Genomic DNA, 20,292 nt, shown 5'->3' with positions numbered 1-20,292 from the left:
CTACCCACAGCTGCAATGAAACTGACATGCATATGGCCATCTTTGCTGTGCACTTCGACTGGTGTTCAAATAACAATAACCTGCCCAGGGCAACATGATGAAGATGCTCATGCCTTCTTTTACTACATAAACCCCACATCATTCAAGCATAGTGTCAATGCCCATCACTCACCATGTTCATTGATTGTTTGGAAATGAGTTAACCAACAAAGCATGTAGGTCAGCCAGGTTACCTTTGAGTAGTAGGGAGACAATCAGAGACCTGTAGGGGGTCCACCACCCCAATATTAATATACACATATATGTCAAATGGAAGCAGAAAGCCACACTCCACAATTCAACCTGTATAGTTTTGCATGAAGCAACATGAACAATGAATGAAATGCTGTACATAGCATAGCCAATACAACCTCAACAAATTGGAGTCAATTGGATTGCAAAGGGGAAGAAGAGGTTGGGGGAAAATGAGGGGTGTGTATAACTGTGAACTAGTCCTGATGCAATTGATTGCTCTGTCAATATTGGATACCATAACTCTTGGACTTGGCCTCAACATCTTCTGGAATGTGACCTGTGACTTTGACAGCATACATTTCACTTTCAATGCCAAAGAAGAAAAGAAGAAACCATCAGCAATGCTAGGGAGCAAACCAAAAGGCAAACAAGACTCACCCTTTTGTGGGTAGGGTGAGAGCAGAAGGCTACTCAAGTTAGCCTAGACACAGAACTGTGTAGGTAGTGAGTAAAAAGGTGTACTGTAGTAGTGAAAATAGCACCATACCTCAGATTTGAAATGACGAAGTCTGAGGAGTAAGGTAAGATGAAGTGTAAACTAAGTACCTAACATATTACCTAATCAACTCAGTGTAGACTAGATGGCATACTGTGCTCCAACACACCCCCTCAATGAGATGAGTAGTAAAGAAAAAATGTGGCTAGACACTTGGACATCAAGTGCATACCTCTGAGGACCTGTACTGTGGTAGCACAGGTGTAGAAATGCAGTCAGCATTGTATTGGATAGCAGGTGAAGTGTTTGGATGAGTGGGAACTTGAATTTTGTCTATGGTGATCAGTGGGTGTGTGTGTGGCTGATGTGGTGTGTGCATGGTGCAGTTCTTCATGTGAATACTGTGCACAGCCCTGTCATATGATGCATGGCTTGTGTTGTTGAGGGGTTTACAGTGGTTGAGATGTGTTGATGTGTTGTGGCAAGTTGTGACAGTGTCACAGTTGTGTGACAGGACTGGGCAACCAGCTGCACCTGTGCCACACCACAGAGCCAGCACTGTGCCTTCCACACCTCTTGTTTCACCTGTGCCACTGCTCTCAACTGAACCACTAATAACCCCCACCAGTAGGTTCACTCCACCACCCTCTGCTTCAAGTGAAGCAACCAAAGATGTGAGTCTTCTCAGCTATCACTTCAAACCAGAGAGTTTGGGAGTGGAACCCATTGATTGAGAAACAAGCTCAAAACAAACTAGATTAGAGAAACCAGCTATGACAAATGATGGGACTTATATACTGCCTTACTGTTTGTATGTACTGCCATGAGAGAATGTTCAAGAAAGAAGTAAACAAAAGAGAGAACTATGCTATTGGTTGAATGCATACATGTGTTAGCAATGAGGCACAGCCTTACTAAGTATCATGTAAGCATTAAAGGATAAGCAAAAGGAAAAGTGTGAGATGACTAAGGCATCCTAAAGTGTAACCCTAGCCAGAGGGTGAATATATATGGGCAACTAGGAAATGCAGAAGTGAAAAGTCTACCAGTCATTACACTATCCACTCCTAAGGTTTGACTTCCAGGCAAGACCAAATAGGATGAATGGCAGTAAATGGTTCTGGAATGGGGGTAAACAAGCTGTTGAAGCTGTCTGATGAGAGGAGAGATAATTTACAGGGGGCTCCAGGGTGGGATTGATAAAAATCCTTGATCACTGACTGCAAATTCTTCAAGGCAGAGGCTGGCTCCCAAGTTCAATCTTCTTCAGGGTATCCCCTCCAATGGATGAGGAATTGAAGGGCTCCACATTTCAAACAGGAGTCAACAACATATTCAACCTCATATTCAACATCTCCTTCATCCGTAACACTCTGCAGTCTTGGCCTGTTGACAGGCTGCCCATCAAGAGCACCAAGATAGGGTTTAACCCATGAGATGTTCACCACCAGGTGAATCCTCATGTTGCATGGCAACTTTAACTTAAGAGCATTTGGAAGTACCTCTAGAACTTCATATGGCCTGATCCACTTTTTGGAAAGTTTATGGCTCTGCCATTCTTTCAAGGACAAATGGTCTGCAGCTAGCCAGACATGTGATCCAATGGAGTAGGAGGGGGCAGATGAGCAGTGTTGATCTGCTTGCTGCTTCTGCCAGGAATGAGCTTTGGTGAGGTTTGTATTCACATCTTGGAACTCCTGGAACCAAGATTTGGCAACTTCCTCTGCTGCTTCTACCTTTGAAGTTGTTGGTTTGACACCCATCCTAGGTCTATAGGAATGAGTAACTTCAAAGGGGCACTTGCCAGTAGAAGAGGAGGCAGAGTTGTTGTATGCAAATTGAGCCAAAGGTAGCCATTCCTCCCAGTGGGCTTGCTGCTGGTTGGCATACATCTGTAAATACTGTTGGATTTTGCAGTTCAACTGCTCTGTCTGTTTGTGCATTTGTGGGTGGAACACTGTACAGAGTTTCTGCTGTACTCCCAACATTTTAAATAACTCCTTCATGAAACCAGAGGCAAACTGAGGGCCTTGGTCTGATATGATAGAGTCCAGAAGTCTGTGATGTTTCCAAATGTGCACCAGGTAAAGATGAGCTGTGCTAGCAGCTGTTTCTTCCACAGTGCAGGGGATGAACTCTGCTTCCTTAGAGAACCTGTCAATGGCAACCAGGACATGGGACTTTCCAGAAGATCCCTTTACTCCAAGATCCATAAAGTCAGTTGTTAACTCTCTCCAAGGCCCATCAGGGATAGGTAAAGGCTTGAGTTCTCCTGCAGGCAGCCTATTTCCAGACTTGCTGGCTTGGCACATTTGGCAATGCTTTACATACTCTTCTACATCAGGTCTCAAGGTAGACCATGTGAACCAGCATGTGATCAACTCCTGGGTTCCTTTTATACCATGACATCCTGCTAGGGGAGAGTCATGAAGAGCATTAAGCAGCTTCCTTCTAAGTGCACTAGGCACCCAGACTTTTTCTCCATTGTAATGAAGACTGCCTCAGAGTTCACATCCAGTGGGGACTCCTTTGGCTTGAGTGGATTCAGCTTGCAGATCCTCCATGAAGGGGTTTTCTAGTTTTACTGAATGAACCTGGTTCAGTTTTATAAATAGGGACTCCTCTGACTTTGCCCTTTCTTTTTCTTCTACAAAGTCCTCTTGTCTTGACAGGGCATCCAGCCTTCCCATTGTGATTCTGGGTTTGTGAACAATAATACAGTTAAACTGACTAAAGTACTGCACCCAGTGTGCCTGGCATGGTTGAAGCTTTTGAGTGGTCATGAACCACTTGAGGTTGTGGTGATCCATCCAAATCTCAAATTGGTATGGGGTAGCCTCAAGGTAATGATGCCACTGCTCTAGTGTGTGGATAATGGCCAGCATTTCTTTGTCATGAACTGTGAAATTAAGTTCAGCCCCAGATAAAGAGTGACTGGAGTAGGCAATGGGTTTCCAGAGACCATTATCACATTCTACTGAGAGCACTGCTCCAGTGGCATAGTCTGAAGTGTCTGTCTCTAACCAAAACCTCCAGTCCTGATCAGGGAACATAAGGATAGGAGCAGTGGTGAAGGCTTCTTTTAGCATATCAAACACTATTTGACACTTGTCATCCCAGATGAATGGAAGGTCCTTCTTTGTGAGGTTATTCAGCGGTTTTGTGATCTGTGTGAAGTCCTTAATGAAGTGTTAGTAAAAGTTTGCTAGGTTGAGACAGACCCTTCAGTCACCTGTAGGCCTGAAAGTGGGTCATCCAACATGCACATTTTGTCCTAAAAGTGGGACTAACTGATGTTGGCCAATGGTGCCCAAAGGTGGGTAGGCTGGTGTGTGGAGGTGGGATTGGCTGACCTCATGGGGAGATGGATGTACCCCATGGAAGTGGGGTTGGCCAACCTGTTTGGAGGGTGGACCCAGTCCCTGGAAGTGGGTTTGGCTGACCTGTTTGGAGGATGCACCCACTGCCTGGAAGTGGGGTTGGTGGACCTGTTTGGAGGATGCACCCACTGCCTGGAAGTGGGGATGGCTGACCTGTTTGGAGGATGCACCCATGCCTGGAAGTGGGTTTGGCTGACCTGTTTGGAGGGTCCACCCACTGCCTGGAAGTGGGGTAGGCTGACCTGTTTGGAGGGTAGACCCACTGCCTGGAAGTGGGGTCAGCCAACCTGTTTGGAGAATGCACCCACCTCCTGCAAGTGGAGTTGGCTGACCTCACTGGGAGATGCACATACCCACACCAATAAGAGGTTCAATTTTAGTACCTTCAGCTTTCTGTCAAAACTTGTATGAGGGCATTGCAAGATAGCATGGCAAAGTACAGAGTAAGCCCCCTCTACATTACTTGCTTTTTGGCCTTTCAGCAGGTCTCCCTTCACCACTAGGCACCTTTTGGTTGTGACCCCCAGTAGCCAGTACCACATCAGCGTTCATCACTAAGTGTTGTGGAACCCCCTCCCCCCCCTTTGTCCCTATGAGCACTATGAGCAACCAATCTTGACAGTCTCTTTCCATGTCTCCATTCTTCATGTTTGATCCTAATCTAACATTCTGCACTTAGTTGTCTATCTGCTTGTTTTCTTTTAAAGTCTCTTATCAGGTTAGAACTGATCCCCTCACCCAAGGGGGGTATAAAGCTCTAGGGATCTGCTGATGCTCACTGACAAGTACCAATGCAGTACCAAGGGTGGGACATTACAGCTGAGATGTTATGAAGTTGATCAAATGATACTGAACACAAAGTGGACCTGCTCTGTCATTGACATGTTATGTAGCAGTGTCCTTGTACAAGTCCTGACAGAAGGCTGATAAAGAAGACCTAGTAGAGGTATTACAGTTGATATTCAAACTGAGGTATCTACCACATGAGTTACCAACATATGTATGTACTACCAACAAGTAATGCAGGCTACAATGTAGGTATGCACAGCCAACACAAAGATCCCAAGTGCCAGTAATCCAAAGACTGACAGGTATGGTCCAGTATGGTAAAGGTTAGACCAAATGGATTGGACATGAGCTTAGACCAATGGATTGATTATCTCGGTCTTGGGTCCCAAGTCTTTGGCCTATGCCATACCCATTTACCTACTACTTACACACAACCTCACACCCACCCCATGTGGTATGGATCCCTTAGATTTCACACTTATTTGACCCTCAGGTTTACCCTTTGACTCAATCACCAGGGTGGTGGGATTTCTACTTTGCCCAGTGCATGTCCTTTGCTAGGGTTAGGGTTAGGGTTACACAACTTCAAAAAATCAAGCAGCATGGGGGCAATTCATGTTACACAGCCAAGAAAAATACAGGACTAAGTTACAGAGCAAATGTTCCAAGTGGAACTGAGACCTCAGGCATCCTGGAGGGGCCCCTCCCCAGAAAGACACTGAGATCTCTAGAGAAAATAAGGTATCTAAAAGACTAGTACAAAGATAATACAGATGTCAGTCAGAAGCTGGCCTGCACTGGCAGACACAGACAATAAATCCCCCAGAACCCACAAAGCTGGCCTGCATTAGCAGGCACAGACTAAGCCCCCAGGTCCCACAATGAAAAAGTCCTAAGCTGGCCTGCACTAGCAGGCACAGACTAAACCCCCAGAACCCACAGGAAGATAGTATCAGTAACCTACACACCCATAGTGTGCTGGCCAGGCACACATAGGTGAAGTCCAGCATCAAGGGAGTGGTAAGAGGAACATGGGAGAGAGATAGATGAAGAGCAGTGTGTTGAAGTGCATCTTTTATAAAATTTTCTGTTTGCTGCTGTTTGGTCATCAGCCACTGGTCGCAGCACATGCAGTGAAGCATGTCACATGACATCACATGCCATGCTGATGGCACACTGCACAGCACAACATTACTGTTATGTGATCACAAAAGCAGACCTTACACTACAAAGTAAAGTAGTTAATTGGTAATGAAAACACAACTACAATGATGTCATGGCACATTTGTAATGAGACCCTGCCACAACTAATTAGATAAGCATACTGATATTAATACCATCAGGGGCCATTTGTGATGCTGAATACAGCTGTGCATATGTTGACACAGCCACATCAATGAGAAATTCAACCTCTGCTTTGAGGGAGGGATAGTGATGGTAAGGGGCACACAGCCACAATGGTGTCATGACAAAATTAGATTGAAACTCTTCCCCAACTAATTACATAAGCATACTGGTATTAATACCATCAGGGGCCATTTGTTGAGCTGAATACAGCTGTGTACATAATAAATGCAGCCACATCAATGAGAAATTCACACTCTGCTTTGATAGTGGGAAAGTGATGGTATGGGGTACACAGCCACAATGATGTCATGACAAAATCATGTTGGCTGACCCCACTTCCAGGCAGTGGGTCTGCCCTCCAGGCAGGTCAGCCAACCCCACTTTCAGGCAGTGGGTCCACTCTCCAAACAGGTCAGCTGACCCCACCTTTACAGTCCAGCCTACCCACCCCTAGGGACCACTGGCCAATGTCAGTTAGTCCCAGTTTCAGGACAAAATTTACATGTCAGATGACCCACATTTAGGCTTACAAGTGACTGAATCATGTGGCCAAGAAAGCCATGAACTCCACAAACATTTGTAGGTACTGGCCAATCTTGCACAGCAGAGATTTTGGCAGGGTCCATATGTAATCTCTTAATGCCAATGATCATTCCTAAAAAGTCCACCTCTTGTTGTCTGAAGATACACTTCTGGGGTTTGACAAACAGGTCATTCAACTTCAGCCTTCTAAGCACCTCCAGCATGATCCTGTCATGTTCCTCCTGATTGTCCATTTTCATAAATCTCATTAGGCCATTGATGTAGATGATGAGCACATCTTCCATATCACCAAAAATGACATTCATCATGTTCTGGAACATGGCAGGTGAGTTGCAAAGCCTAAAGAACATGACTAAGGGCTCAAATGCACCATGATGGCATACAAAAGCAGCTTTCCACTCATCACCTTCTTTGATCCTAATGTTGTTGTAACCCCAATGAAGATCCATCTTTGTAAAGAGTTTGCAACCTTTCAACTTGTCAACCAGCTGAGATATTAAAGGGAACAGGTACAAGTTTTTCATGGTATGCTTGTTTAAATGTCTATAGTGCTGGACCATATTGTTATGCCCAAGCACGGTGACCTCTTCAAATGGAATAGGCACAAAGCATGTGAGGGGGAGTCTACAGGCTGAACTTGTTGTAACCCCTATGGCTCAGTTATTGCAGCTGTTTGACAGAGGTTTTCTCCTTCTGGTGAGTTCTTCTGAGATCACACAGAGGAGAGAACAAGAACAGGAGCAAAGGAATAAGCTGAGTTGCAAGCTATCGAAAAACTGAGGATACAGGGCAAAGTATGTGGATCTATATACTCCTGAGTATGAGTACCATACCAGTCATGACCAGATGTGTCACAACACATATCCACAGTAATCAATGAAACAATCAGTCAAATAGATAAGTCAGAGGGAGTCATACAGTGTCATATGATGGGGGTAGGCAGGGGAACAAAGGCTATACCAGCTGTATGATCAACATACAGTGAGGAGCCAGACACTGGAGCTATAACATAACAACAAGGCAACATAAACAAGTCAGAAAAGAGTCATAAAGGAGGAATGTAACATGTCATCTATCAGAGAGGGCAGTGGTACACCAGGTCACCCCAGAGGCATGGTCTCAACAGTCATTGGAAATATCTTGACAGCTGGAGATCCAAGCAGGGCCCATAGCATACAGACCCCCTGAACCACAATGATGATGAAGGACATGATGAGGCATGTGATGCATGTGACTGCGAGAAGCTGAAAAAGGAAAGACCTCTGATGCAGGTGTAACATCACCCCCCCTCTAAGGTCCTCAGACCCCTGAGGATGAGCCAGGTGCATTAGTTGTGCATGAGGAAAGGGGTCAATGAGTAGTATAGATGCAGGAATGGGTGCATGAGGCAACAGGTGACGATGGTGATGGAGACAGTGGTTCCTCAAGGGCCAGAGTATAATGGGAGCCACATCCATTGTGGCATGACCAATGTCCCAGGTAACAGCATTGGAAGCATGCATGTTGATAGAGGACATGGTCAGCAGGGACAGGGGTCTGCCCTCCAAGGTAAAACCGAAGCTGGTTGAGAGGGATGGGGACAAAGGCAGCCACAGGGAGAGGATTGGTGGAGTGGATGGCATTATGATAGTTCTTGTGAAGTCCAGCCCATGACACATCCTGTAGAAGCACCTCCCAAGCAGAACTGTGAGTCCCAGTCCCCAGAGAAGTACCAACCTCTTTAAAAAGATCTCTGGAGTCCAAGTACTGCAACTTGACTGCTTTCCACATGGTATCCCCACACTGTTCTGCAGTGTTGGCCCCAGGCTTGCAAGAAGCCAATGGTTCCTCTTGCTTTGAGCAAATGTGATCAAGAAGTTGAGAAGTGGGCAGGGCAAGAAACTCTCCAATCTGTTGATGGAGAAGATGATGGTAGGCCCCTCTGGTTATGGCTTCTAAAAGTCCTGATGAGCTTCTTTCCAGCATGTTGATCATGATCACCTCTGACAGGGGCATGGTACCACTAAGTTTTTGGGTGTGAATCTTTGAGACAGTGGTGTTGATCATGTCTGTTGCTCTGTAGATTTCAGACAGCAACCCAAAATACTTAATCTGTTCTGGTGAGCACCTGTCAATGTTGTCCCCATTGTGGAAGACATCAAGTACCCTAACAATGTCCAAGTAGTCACTTGCTGTGATTGGTAGTCAAGGCTTGTCATCCTGGGCAAGGGTGGCCAAGGCGAGGAGGTTGAGGGTGGCATGGTGTGCTCTGTCAGAGTAGGTGGTAATGGTGATGTGTAGGTGGGGAGATTCAGGAGCATTGGTGGGACCAGGGGAGGCTGCTCCACCACCAGCATCATCATCAGCTTGTGCCTTACCATTTCCCTCTCCCTGTTGGTTACTGTCCCCACCAGAGGAGACTCTGGCCTTGGGGACAGGGACCCTTCTGATTGAGAAACCTGTGTGTGGACATGGTCAAAGAGAGCAGGTGACAGGGGGTGATGTCACATGAGGTTGCGAGATGGGGGACGAGGGGTACGAACCAGGAAAGCAGGAGGCAGTTGTTGGGGGTGAGGATGGGGCATAGACAGCAATGGGAGGGATGAAGAGGTCATCTCTGTTGGCAGTGGGGTCATAAAGGGATTCTGTAAAGGGGAGGTTGGCATAGTCATTCTTGGTGTTAACAGAGTGAGGGGAGTCCATTTAATTCTGTAGGTGACAGGCAAGCTTGTACTGCTCAAGGGCTTCTGCAGCATGGTCTTTTATATGTTCCTCAGGTTCCCAGGTGTTGGACAAATGAGGGAACCCTTTCCATTTGACCAGGTACCTGCACTTGCCTCTGCACCCATCAACCTTGTGATTGATTATTGACTCGACCTCCCATTCAATTTCATCATCAACCAGTTCTGGCAGCAGTGCTGCAGGGGCAGTGCCATAAGTGTCATTTTCAACAAATGGGAAGATGCAAGACAGATGAAACACAGGATGAACCTTCCAAGTCGATGGGAGATCCAATCAGAAGGCCACTGGTGACATGGCCTGAGTTATTTTGAAAGGTCCAGGACATCTAGGCATGATCTTGTCACACTGGTCCTTGATGCAAAGGTGCCCAGTATCCAAGAGGACTTGATCTCTGACCTTGGGCAGCACATAACCTCCTTTTGAGTGTGACCACATCAACTCCTGTGCTTTCTTGTGCATGAGGATGGTGACATCCCAGTTCAAGGCCAGTCTTTCTAACCTATTGTCCACCAAGGTGACCACAGTAAGTTTCTTCTCTGGATAGGGACATGGGTCATAACCCAGGAGAAGCAAGAAAGGCATCATTTGATGCACCAAGTGGACATGGGAATTATGAGTAAACTCTGCTGAAGGCAGCTTGACAGCCCATGAGTTTGGTGACTTGGCACAATAGAGCTGAAGATATCCCTCCACCTCTTGATTGACACATTCACTTTCTCCATTGGTTTGCAGGTGGTAACCTGTCAAAAGTTTAGGAGTTACCCCTATTGCCTTGTACAGTTCTTTCATAAATGAAGAAGTGAACTGCAGTCCTTGATCTGAGATTACCAATTCAGGGACACCAAACTGAGAATAGATGAACTGATGGAAGAGTTGGGCAATCCTGACAGAGTCAATTGTCTTGTGACATGGAACAAATAGGGTGGCCTTTGTAAGGCCTTGATCGACAACTGTGAGAATCAAGTCATATTTTTGTTCTCCTGAGATGGGGAGATCTGTGATGAGATCCATAGATATTTGTTGGAACAGGAACACAGTTTTCAGTGTTCCATGGGGAACGATGGGCAGTGTTGGCAGGTGAGTCATGACCTTGGTGGTCTGACATCTAGGGCAACCTGCCATGTAAGCTTGTATATCCTTTCCCATACCTTCCCACCAGACTTCCTTTTGCATCTTTGCAAACATTGCCTTTTGTCCTGGATGTCCAGCTGACTCATGATCATGATACAAATGCATGCAGTGATGTTGGTTTTCTGGGGGGGATGTACAGATGTGTTGTTCCAAACCATTTTGTTCCATCTTCTGCAAGAGTGACATTGTCCCTAGGTTCCAGACCTGTCGAGTCCTTTGGCATATCATTCTTGATGTGCTCGTACAGTTCCATGGATATAGCATAAACTCCCCATGCTCCTTTGTCTAGTTTCCTCAAAGGGAAAGCATCAGGCAGCTGATTCTCCTTTGGTTTTTCCTCAGACAGGTGAGAATACAGTTTTGAGTTGTTCTGTGAATGCTGTATCTGGGCAGGTAGACATCCAACATGGGCAAGATGGTTGATTTTTAATTGTTTTTGTATTTTAGTTAGTGAAAAAGTGGGGGAAACAAGGTGAACTTGGGAATTCACCCCTTCTGAAAGCCACACATCCAGGGGAAGGATTGTGGCTACCAGGGTGGGCTCCTCCATGGTGCCCTTCTGGGAAAGAGTGTTGGCTGGCACCTGCAGATGACCAGTCTGCCAAGAGAAGTGGATGGGGTAGGACTGGATGGTAGCAGCCCATCAAGCCTGATGAGGAGTGAGCTGCTGAGGCTCACAGTAGTACTCCAAGTTCTTGTGATCGGTGAAGACCACTGTGGGTTCAACAGGGGAAAGCAAGTATGGGTGGAAGGCTTTGAGAGCATGAATAACAGCCAGCATTTCCAGATCATAAACCTGGTAGTGCTGTTTGGTGCCAACAAGGGACTGAGATAGGTAGGAACACAGATGCCATTCATTGTTGGCTCCCTTCTGGGCAAGAACTGCACCGGTACCAAGCTTTGAAGCATCTGTAAATAGTGCCAAGGGCTTCGAGAAGTCGGGGATAGTGAGGACCAGAGAGGAGCATAACAAAGACTTCAACCTTTTGAACACAGCATCACATTCCAGAGTCCATTGGTAAGAAACCCCTTTCTTCATAAGGTCATGAAGGGGTCTGGCAATGCTTGAAAAGGAAGGGATGAACTTGTGGTAGAAGGTACAGAATCCAAGGAATCTGCAGAGTCCTGTAAGATTGTCAGGGGCCTCCCAAGTACTGATGGCATCTGTCTTCATTGGTGAAGTCTCCATATGCCCTTTTCCTATGATCATTCTGAGGAATTCTATTTCTTTGGCCTTGAAGCAGCATTTGCTAATCTTGAGGCATAGTCCTTCCTTCTCACAGATCTTCAAGAACTCATGGACTTGACTCTGAAGTTCTTCCCTTGTTTTCACATGAATGGAAATGTCATCCATGTATCTGACTTGCTTCCCATGTTGAGATTCAAAGGTTTTATCCATATACCTCTGGAAAGAAGGAGGCAAGTTGCACTGGCCAAAAAACACTACTGTGGGCTTTGAACAGCCCTCTTGGCATGATGAATGCTCCTTTCCATTCATCTCCTTCTTTGACCCTAAGGTTAGTAAAACCCCAATGAATATTGAACTTGGCATAATACTTAGATTCAATGAGCTTGTCGAACAGTGCTTGAGCATTGGGCAATGGGTGTGCATCTGGGATGGTAAATGAGTTAAGGTAGTGGTAATCTTGAATTAGTCACTTTTTACCATCCTTCTTTGCTACGAAGAACACTGGTGCCACTTGTGGCAAAGTTGATGGTCGAATCTTCTTACATTTTAAATTCTTGTCCAAGAACTCATCTAAAACTTTAAGTTTGTCAGGAGACATTGGATATACTGCTGCTTTCCTGGGTTTGAAGTCTTCATGGAGTTGAATCTTGTGATCTAATCCTACCCAATGAGCAGGTAGTGGTATATTGTCTTCAGTGAACACCTTGGCAAACTCTTTATAGATATCCAGAAGTTTGACATCTTCTTTGTTCACTGCTAGGGCAGCCTCAAGTTCTGTGGACAAGGTAGTTTTATTAATTTTAACATTGGGGATTCCACCCTATTCCAGTTTTACCAACTCCAGGGATAGCCTGGAGGATTCTGTCATACCATTGTCCCAACAAGTGATTTTGCCAGTTTCCCAGTTCATTCTTGGCTTGAACTCTTTAAGGAATGGCATTCTGAGAAGGATGTGTTCTTTTCCAATGAGGGGTCCAACATAAAACTTGACTTGTATAACGTGCTCCTTGATCTCCATCTTGAGGGTCACCTTGCATGTTACCCATTCTTCATCTTTTCCAGTGAATGATGTCATCTTGAACTTCTTTTCCACATGGTAAGTTGGGATGCAAAGTTTCTGGACCATCTTCTCCGAGATGAGGGAGACTTCTGCACCTGAGTCAATACAGGCCCATATTCCTGCTTTGTAGTCTGGTAAAATTACCAATCCAAGGGGAGAGCAAACTTGCATATTTGATTCATCACCTATAGAAGTACATTTAGCAGACAGTATCAAAATGGGACTGACTGATGCAGGAGATTCATCAGTCCCCTTTAAAAACCCAACAACTTCTGCTCCTCCATGTTGGCCTCATGATCTCCAACATATGTGGTCTTCATGCCATCTTTGGCCACCACAATGTGGACATTGGATAGTTGAGTTTTGACCTTGATTTTACAGTCATGCTTGATGTGACCTTCAGCTCCACAGTTGAAGCACTTAATTTCTGAACCAGAACGTCTAACATTCCATTTACATTTGTTGATGTCCATTGCATCAGGATCTCAGGAACCTCCATGGTAATGAATGAATTTCCTTTCATACCAAGATTCCTTCCCTTCTAGGACATGTTTCATTGTGATTGTGGTTCGAGCTTCTCCCATGCACTGTATCCACTCTATGACCATGGAAGGGGTGCATCCAGAATTGAGAACCCAATTGTGGTACTCCTTATTCAATCCTTTTCTGAAGAAGATCCCTGCTTCACATGACTCTTCTTTGAGTTGAGCTTTATTGACAAGTCCAGTAAACTGCACAATATACACCTTGAGTTCTCGTTTGCCTTGTTAGATGTCCAAGAGACATAAGATTGCAAGGGAGTCTGATCCCCCAACTTGAACATAGCTTTCAGCCTTTCAACAAACCTTTGAAAGGTGTCAGTACAATAGATTGAACTGTCGAGCAACTTGTTTTCATTTTGGTAGTTCTCAGTGAATGACATGGTGGTGCCCTTGGTCATATAAGTAAGGGTGAATGAGATCTTGAGGGACTCCATGTTGTAGACATGTTGATTTAAGTTCAAGTATCCTTCAACCTGCATAATCCAGGTCTGAAGCCCATTGTGGCCTCCATCATACTCTCTGGGATGCCTGATGTTAAACTCCCAGCCTCCATTGGGCAGGTGGCTCATGTAGTCATCATCATCATCGGCTCTAGCTTTCCTCTTACTGCCACCACCAGTGGGTAGCTCTGGGGGTACAGCTTTTCTGAAGTTCCTGTGATACCACTCTCATAAAGCCAAGTCAGTAGGTGTACCTGTTGGGAATGGGCACTTGTTGTTGTGTGCATAGCCCAGCAGACTTCTTCCACCATAGTGACTCTTTGTTCTTCCAACCTTTGTCTCAGTTCCTCTTCCAAAATGGTGCTCAGGGGCATTTCAGGAACCAAATCTCCATGACCAATTGTCATGGACATTGCTTCTTGTTGATGATGGGCTTCTTGTTCTTCCTTGAGGACTGATCCGAAAGAAGTCTCAGACTTCTGATTGTCTTCTTCTTCTGAACTAAGCACAATTTCCAAATCCCTAAACCAGGATAGATAAGATAATTGGGGGTTTGTTGCAGTAACCAAAGGACTGAGTTGTCCTAATAGAACAGGTGGTAAGGGAGGATTCCATCCAAGTCCAAGGGGGTTCAGTCAAGGAGGGACAGGAGGTCTTGATTTCTGCAGGTTAGACACCTTTACAAATAGTGACAATGAAGGCTGAGGGAGGATTTATTTCTTGAATGAAACCTGTCAGCAAAAGGAGGGGTTTTGTGCACAAGTGACCTTTATGCATAGGGAGGTATGAGCACTGGCTCTAGGGAGGTGATCTATTAAAGCCTAATGGCTGCCTGTAGAGCAATGAATTTGGTTGAGGGTAGAAGGGTGCTTCTCAATCTTGTTCGAGAAGTGGAACAAAGGCAAGTCAGTCTTTACTCATAGGGAGAGTAATGAGCCTTGTGAGAGTGAAGTAGTTTGTTGAAGTTCAGTAACCAGGGACAAGTCAACAAGTCCCAAAAGCTGCATAGAGTTTTGCGATTTTGTTATGCCTGAGTGCAGTGACTTCTTCAAATGGAATAGGCATGAAGCATGCAAGGGGGAGTCTACAGGCCAAACTTGTTGTTACCCCTATGGCTCAGTTATTGCAGCTGTTTGACAGAGGTTTGCTCCTTCTGGTTAGCTCTTCTGAGATCACACAGAGGAGAGAACAAGAATGGGAGCAAAGGAATAAGCTGAGTTGCAAGCTATTGAAAAACTGAGAATATGGGGTGAAGTACATGGATCTATATACTCCTGAGTATGAGTACCATACTGGTCATGACCAGATGCATTGCAACACATATCTGCAGTAATCAATGAAACAATCAGTCAAATAAATAAGTCAGAGGGAGTCATATGGTGTCATATGATTGGGGTAGGCAGGGGAATGAAGGCTATACCAGCTGTATGATCAATGTACAGTGGGGAGCCAGACACTGGAGCTATAACATAACAACGAGGCAACATAAACAAGTCAGAAAAGAGTCATAAAGGAGGAATGTAACATGTCATCTATCAGAGAGGGCAGTGGTACACCAGATCACCCCAGAGGTGTGGTCTCAATAGTCATTGGAAATATCTTGACAGCTGGAGATCCAAGCAGGACCCACAGCATACAGACCCCCTGAACCACAATGACCACCAAGGACATGATGAAGCATGTGATGCATGTGACCATGAGAAGCTGAAAAAGGAAAGACCCCTGATGCAGGCATAACACATATGCTTTTTGCCATCCTTTTTAGGGATGAAAAATGTCATGGTCATGCATTCATCCTAGGTCCTCACTCACTCCGCACCCCTTTCCACCAGTCATTCACTCACTCTGCACCAACTCCACCCAACTTCTGTCAGTTACAAGCCATCTCTGCTCCAGCTGCAGTCAAAGTGTGGTTCAGTGGTGAAAACCAACCAAAACCAACACAAAAGACAAAAAGAGCGAGTGGTGGTGTGCCTATGTGGTACCCAGATGGTAGAACCTTTGATTTGGGTGGTTTTTTGTGAGCTACAACACTCAAGGACAAGTGCTGAGGGTTGGGGGTGCTCCTGATAAAGAAGAAGCAGGAATGTGAGAGAATGCGATAGGGTAGACTGCTGTCAGCCTATGGAAGGATGGATGATGACTTAATTCAATGTCCTAAGCTGCACTGAGCTCAGGGAGGGCTTGGAGCAAAGTATATTGATGATAGACAAGGATAAGCAAAGTAGATGATAGTTAGACCCTTAATAAAGTCTCAACTATCAAAGCTGCTGAATGAATTACTGAGTGATGATAAAATGCAAGCAAGAGGGGCTCTCTGATGTCTTTTTTTTTTTTGCTATCTAAGTACAGTGATTTATATACAGTACAGGGGTGTTGCCCTTGGAAAACAAGGTGCAAACACTTGGTAAGTGATTGGTAACCAATGAGTAAGGAATGTAAGTGATGGGTAATCATCTTGGAAAGCGTTGGTAAGCATTGGTAAGGATTAGCAAGCCAAAAAGTGAAGAATCAGTAAGCAAAGTCAAAAGATTGGTAAGTATTGGCAATAGGTGAGTCAAAGACAGTCAGAACATCAAAGTATGAGTCAAGTAATGTCAGGAACTAGGAAAGTGCACTGGAATCACATTAGGGTGAGGCTGTGCATGTCACATCTCAAAGAGAGTGCTTCTAGGCCAAGGTGGGATGACAGAGAGGCAGCACTGATCTGATGCTGATATAGTACATCCAAAAGTGGACAGGGTGAGTCAGATGTCAACAGGGGTCAAGCTTTGGGGGTCTGTGGGGTGACAGGAGCATAGGGGATCACAACTTTCCCCCCCAAACCATCCTCTCAGTGAAGCAAATAAAAACTTCATGAATGAGGCTCTGTTGGAAGAGAGGATGAAGGGGGAGTGTCTTCTGCTGTATCTTGCAACAAGGAGGCAAGATGTGCATCATACTCATCATGGATGCGATCAGGGAGAGTGGAGAACAGTAGATTATACTGTAGCTGTTGCAATCTTGGAAGAATGATGGATGAGACTGGTATGAAGACATTGCAGGGAGCAGGGAGGAAGGATCCATATGCTTCTTGGACTGGAGAGACTGAAATGACCACATAAGACCTTTCCAAGCAAATGACAGACCTGAGGTGACCAAAGAATGTCCTCCTAGAGGTCATACTGACAACAAGAACATGCTGTCCAAGCTGGATGGGCTGAGAGGGCACAGATGAGGGTGGGATGTACCAGGATGCTTCGGGATGGAAGCTGGTAGGAACTCCTAGTAGATATATGTAGCCATGGTCCATAGCAAAGGGGACAAGTGAAATGATTGATGTAGAGGCAGCCATATCAGAAGAATTTTAGCAAAATGAGCATCTTTTGGAGGGAGTGCTGCAGAAATGTGTGGAGTGCACAAATCCTTTCCAATTTTGGAAGGTAAGATCGCATGGCTGAGCACTACAAGCAAGTGTGGGAATGGTCTCTGTATCTGCAGAAACGGTGGAGATATGTCAAAAACTGGATTGCCATACACAGGCACTTAAGAATTTTAGCCAGTGCTTAACTTGCTCCCTTTCTTTTTCTCTGGCACTGATGACTTCTTCTTGTGCAAGGGATGACTGCTGACATTTCTGGCTGTCCTTCTTTGCATGAGGGCTATGGTCTTCATCTCCATTCATCAGCTGTATCCATGTCCACCTCACCAAACACCTTTGGTGTGTGACACCAGACTGAATGGACCATTCTCTGAGGGGTCATGTGACTACCTTTGGACTCCTCCCTGACAGCTCACAGTCAGGTACTCCACAGTGCACACACTGCATGGTCCAGCACCTGGACTGTTTCCTTTTCTGGATATTCTATGTTACCCATTCATATGTCCTCTGTCTACCCTTCATTCATCATCTAGGAAGTTTTACTTGAAATTTTATGAGTCTCTGTATGTCAGTTCCAATTCTGATTACTGTACCTCCATAGTAGTATAAAAGCTGTGTACTGTACTCCACTGTTCTTCAGTACAAATATCAACTTAGTTCCTACTCCCTCTGTCTCTGTCCTCTGCCTGTCAGAGTTACCTCCAACTGTCTGTCTGTACTCCCCCTCTGAAATATGAGGGCTGAGGTCATGCAAGGGGGTAGTGCATAAGCTAAACCCAACACCCTCACTTTGCTCCACCCTTACCTCAGCAGACTTTGTTCTTGCCAACACTCTGCCAGTCAGAGTTCTGCTCTTTCTGTTGGACTTGCTTCTGAACCTCTCCCCAGACCTTGTCCAGCATCAGAGTTGGTTGGAGTAGGCCCAGACTTGACATTGTTCACCATTGTGAATGTGAACTGGGAGGTTGGCACAACTGTGCTACCATGGGGTAACCCTTGACAGTACCATGAGATGACAGCCATGTCTTGTCAGCACAAAGAATAAATGCAAATGGAACAGCATTCTCTGCATGTGTGGGTAACCATGACTTCATTTGTGTAACAGGAAGAAACACAGTGAATTTACACAGTACAATGGTATGAAATAATATTAATTACAACACACTTGAATATCCCACCAATGATCACCCATCCAAGGTTCAGTGTAGAAGTGTTCATATGTCTCACCATCAAGTTTGAAGACCCATTCAGCATCCCAGATGAAGTGTGGTTCAAGAAAAGGATTTTGCAATAAATCAAGGGCCCAGTCCCACAGAGGGTGGATGTGGATGGGGAATGTCACATCACTGCCCTTATAGGGCACAGCAATTTCAAACTTCGAGAACTGACAAGTGGCTGGGAAGTGAGCCACTTGTCAAAAGTGCACTGGAAATAAACAACTTACTGGTGTTAGTTGTGCCACCACTCTATCCAAAGCAGTGCGAAGCCCAGCATCATTACACAGTCTGATGCTTGCTGTTCCTTGCCATATACAATGAATCAACTTGAGAAGGGAATCAACCTGAGTTGAGCAAAGCCCAGCTTCAATGGTGACAGGTAGCAAAAATGTAACCACCCTCCGAAGCAAAAGGGTGCCAGGGCTCATGGTCTGGGGCCATGTATTTGAGGTTTTGCTGGCCAAACTCTTTGGCAGATTGGAAAAGCATTGGGCACTTGCTATGGGGATGAAATTCAGTCTTGAATTCAGGGCAATGGTCATTTTGGACATCCAGCACAGCAGAGTTCACTGAGTGACCTGCCACTTGGGCTGCAATTGACACATCAGAATCAAGATTCATCACAAACAACAGGAGATTAGTTGAATTTCAGTTAGAGATGAATGTTCTAAACTTACCTGAGTCCAGTATATTCCTACCATGAGGGCTCATCATACCCATCAACACATCATCTTCATTGAGAGTGAAGCCAGCTGGTGATCCTGTCTTGCAAAGTGTAAGCATTGAGAGCAACACTAAGGTGGTCTACATACCAGGAATTGATTGTGAAGGGCCCACTGACAGCTGCCTGAGTGGTGCTGGTATTACAGCTGCTGCAGAGCCCAAAGACCTGGTGATGCCAGGGTGCACTAATGATGCAGACATAGCTGCAACTGCTTCCTTAGCAATTTTGGCTAGTAAACAACCATTGTAAATTAAAGGACAGATGAGAGGGGGGAAAGGTATTGACTTACTTTGACAAACATCTTGTATGTATGCCTTATTGTGTTTGTCTCATTCTTTGCAGTTCATGTGCTCCTTCACACAACTGGTCTTGTGCTTTTTGATTCCTTGTGGTAGATAGAGATTACTGCAGTGCTTGCAAGGTTGCTTAGTGGATAACTCTTTTGATTGCTGGTAATTTTGATGTGCAGGCATGGTAGATGGAAGGCAACAGGCAAAGCTGATTTGGGTCTGAAATGACCCATAATATTATGATATGTAATTGATAAGTTAGATCAGAAAATTGATAATGATCATGTCACATGCACTTGCAATGATTCATTGGGCTTAAGGTGCACATCCAAATACCAAATGGAGTATTGTTATGGCATTGATATGATAAGACAAGATAAGATATCATTACATTGCCATTGTTATGCCATTGAATTAGGCATCTCAGTCACATGACAAGCCACCAGGATTGTCATGGCACTTTACTTTTTTGTGACAATGGTGTGTGAAAACTTAGTCTTGCTCATAATGTGTATTGTGAGTTTTGTATACATGCATGTGAACATGAAAGAAAGTGAGACCAGATGCTGCATTCTGTACAAAGATCTGATGTCATCAAGGAAAAAAGTTGGCAAGTAAGTGTGTGATGAATTGGATACAAAGGTGAAAGGGCATGCTCAACTTCCCAACAGTTGTCTGACTTGAATGCATTCCATTTGTGACCTTGACCAGCCAGCAATGCATCTGTTGTATCCACAGGTGCAAAGCATTGCCAACATTCATTCTGTTTCCTGATGCCTTATCATATGCCTGTAAACTTTTGTCAGTAGCATATCCACCTCAAGTATC

At 45.1% G+C, this 20,292-nt stretch overlaps 1 protein-coding gene across 1 annotated transcript; it reads right to left on the bottom strand.

The window, feature by feature from the left end:
- Window positions 1–18,383: 18,383 nt before the first annotated feature.
- F5J12DRAFT_725225 (uncharacterized protein) lies at window positions 18,384–18,878 on the bottom strand (the record flags this gene model as incomplete). The annotated part of the gene is made up of 2 exons (XM_051741614.1): window positions 18,384–18,617; window positions 18,678–18,878. 2 exons carry the CDS (start codon window positions 18,876–18,878, stop codon window positions 18,384–18,386), a joined length of 435 nt encoding a protein of 144 aa, XP_051597009.1.
- Between the last annotated feature and the right edge of the window lie 1,414 nt (window positions 18,879–20,292).

This window comes from Pisolithus orientalis (genome assembly GCF_024613125.1).
Source record: "Pisolithus orientalis strain OTSU chromosome Unknown F5J12scaffold_33, whole genome shotgun sequence".
In the NCBI taxonomy this organism is placed as follows: Eukaryota; Fungi; Basidiomycota; class Agaricomycetes; order Boletales; family Pisolithaceae; genus Pisolithus; species Pisolithus orientalis.
This window is presented reverse-complemented; position numbering and strand designations above follow the sequence as displayed.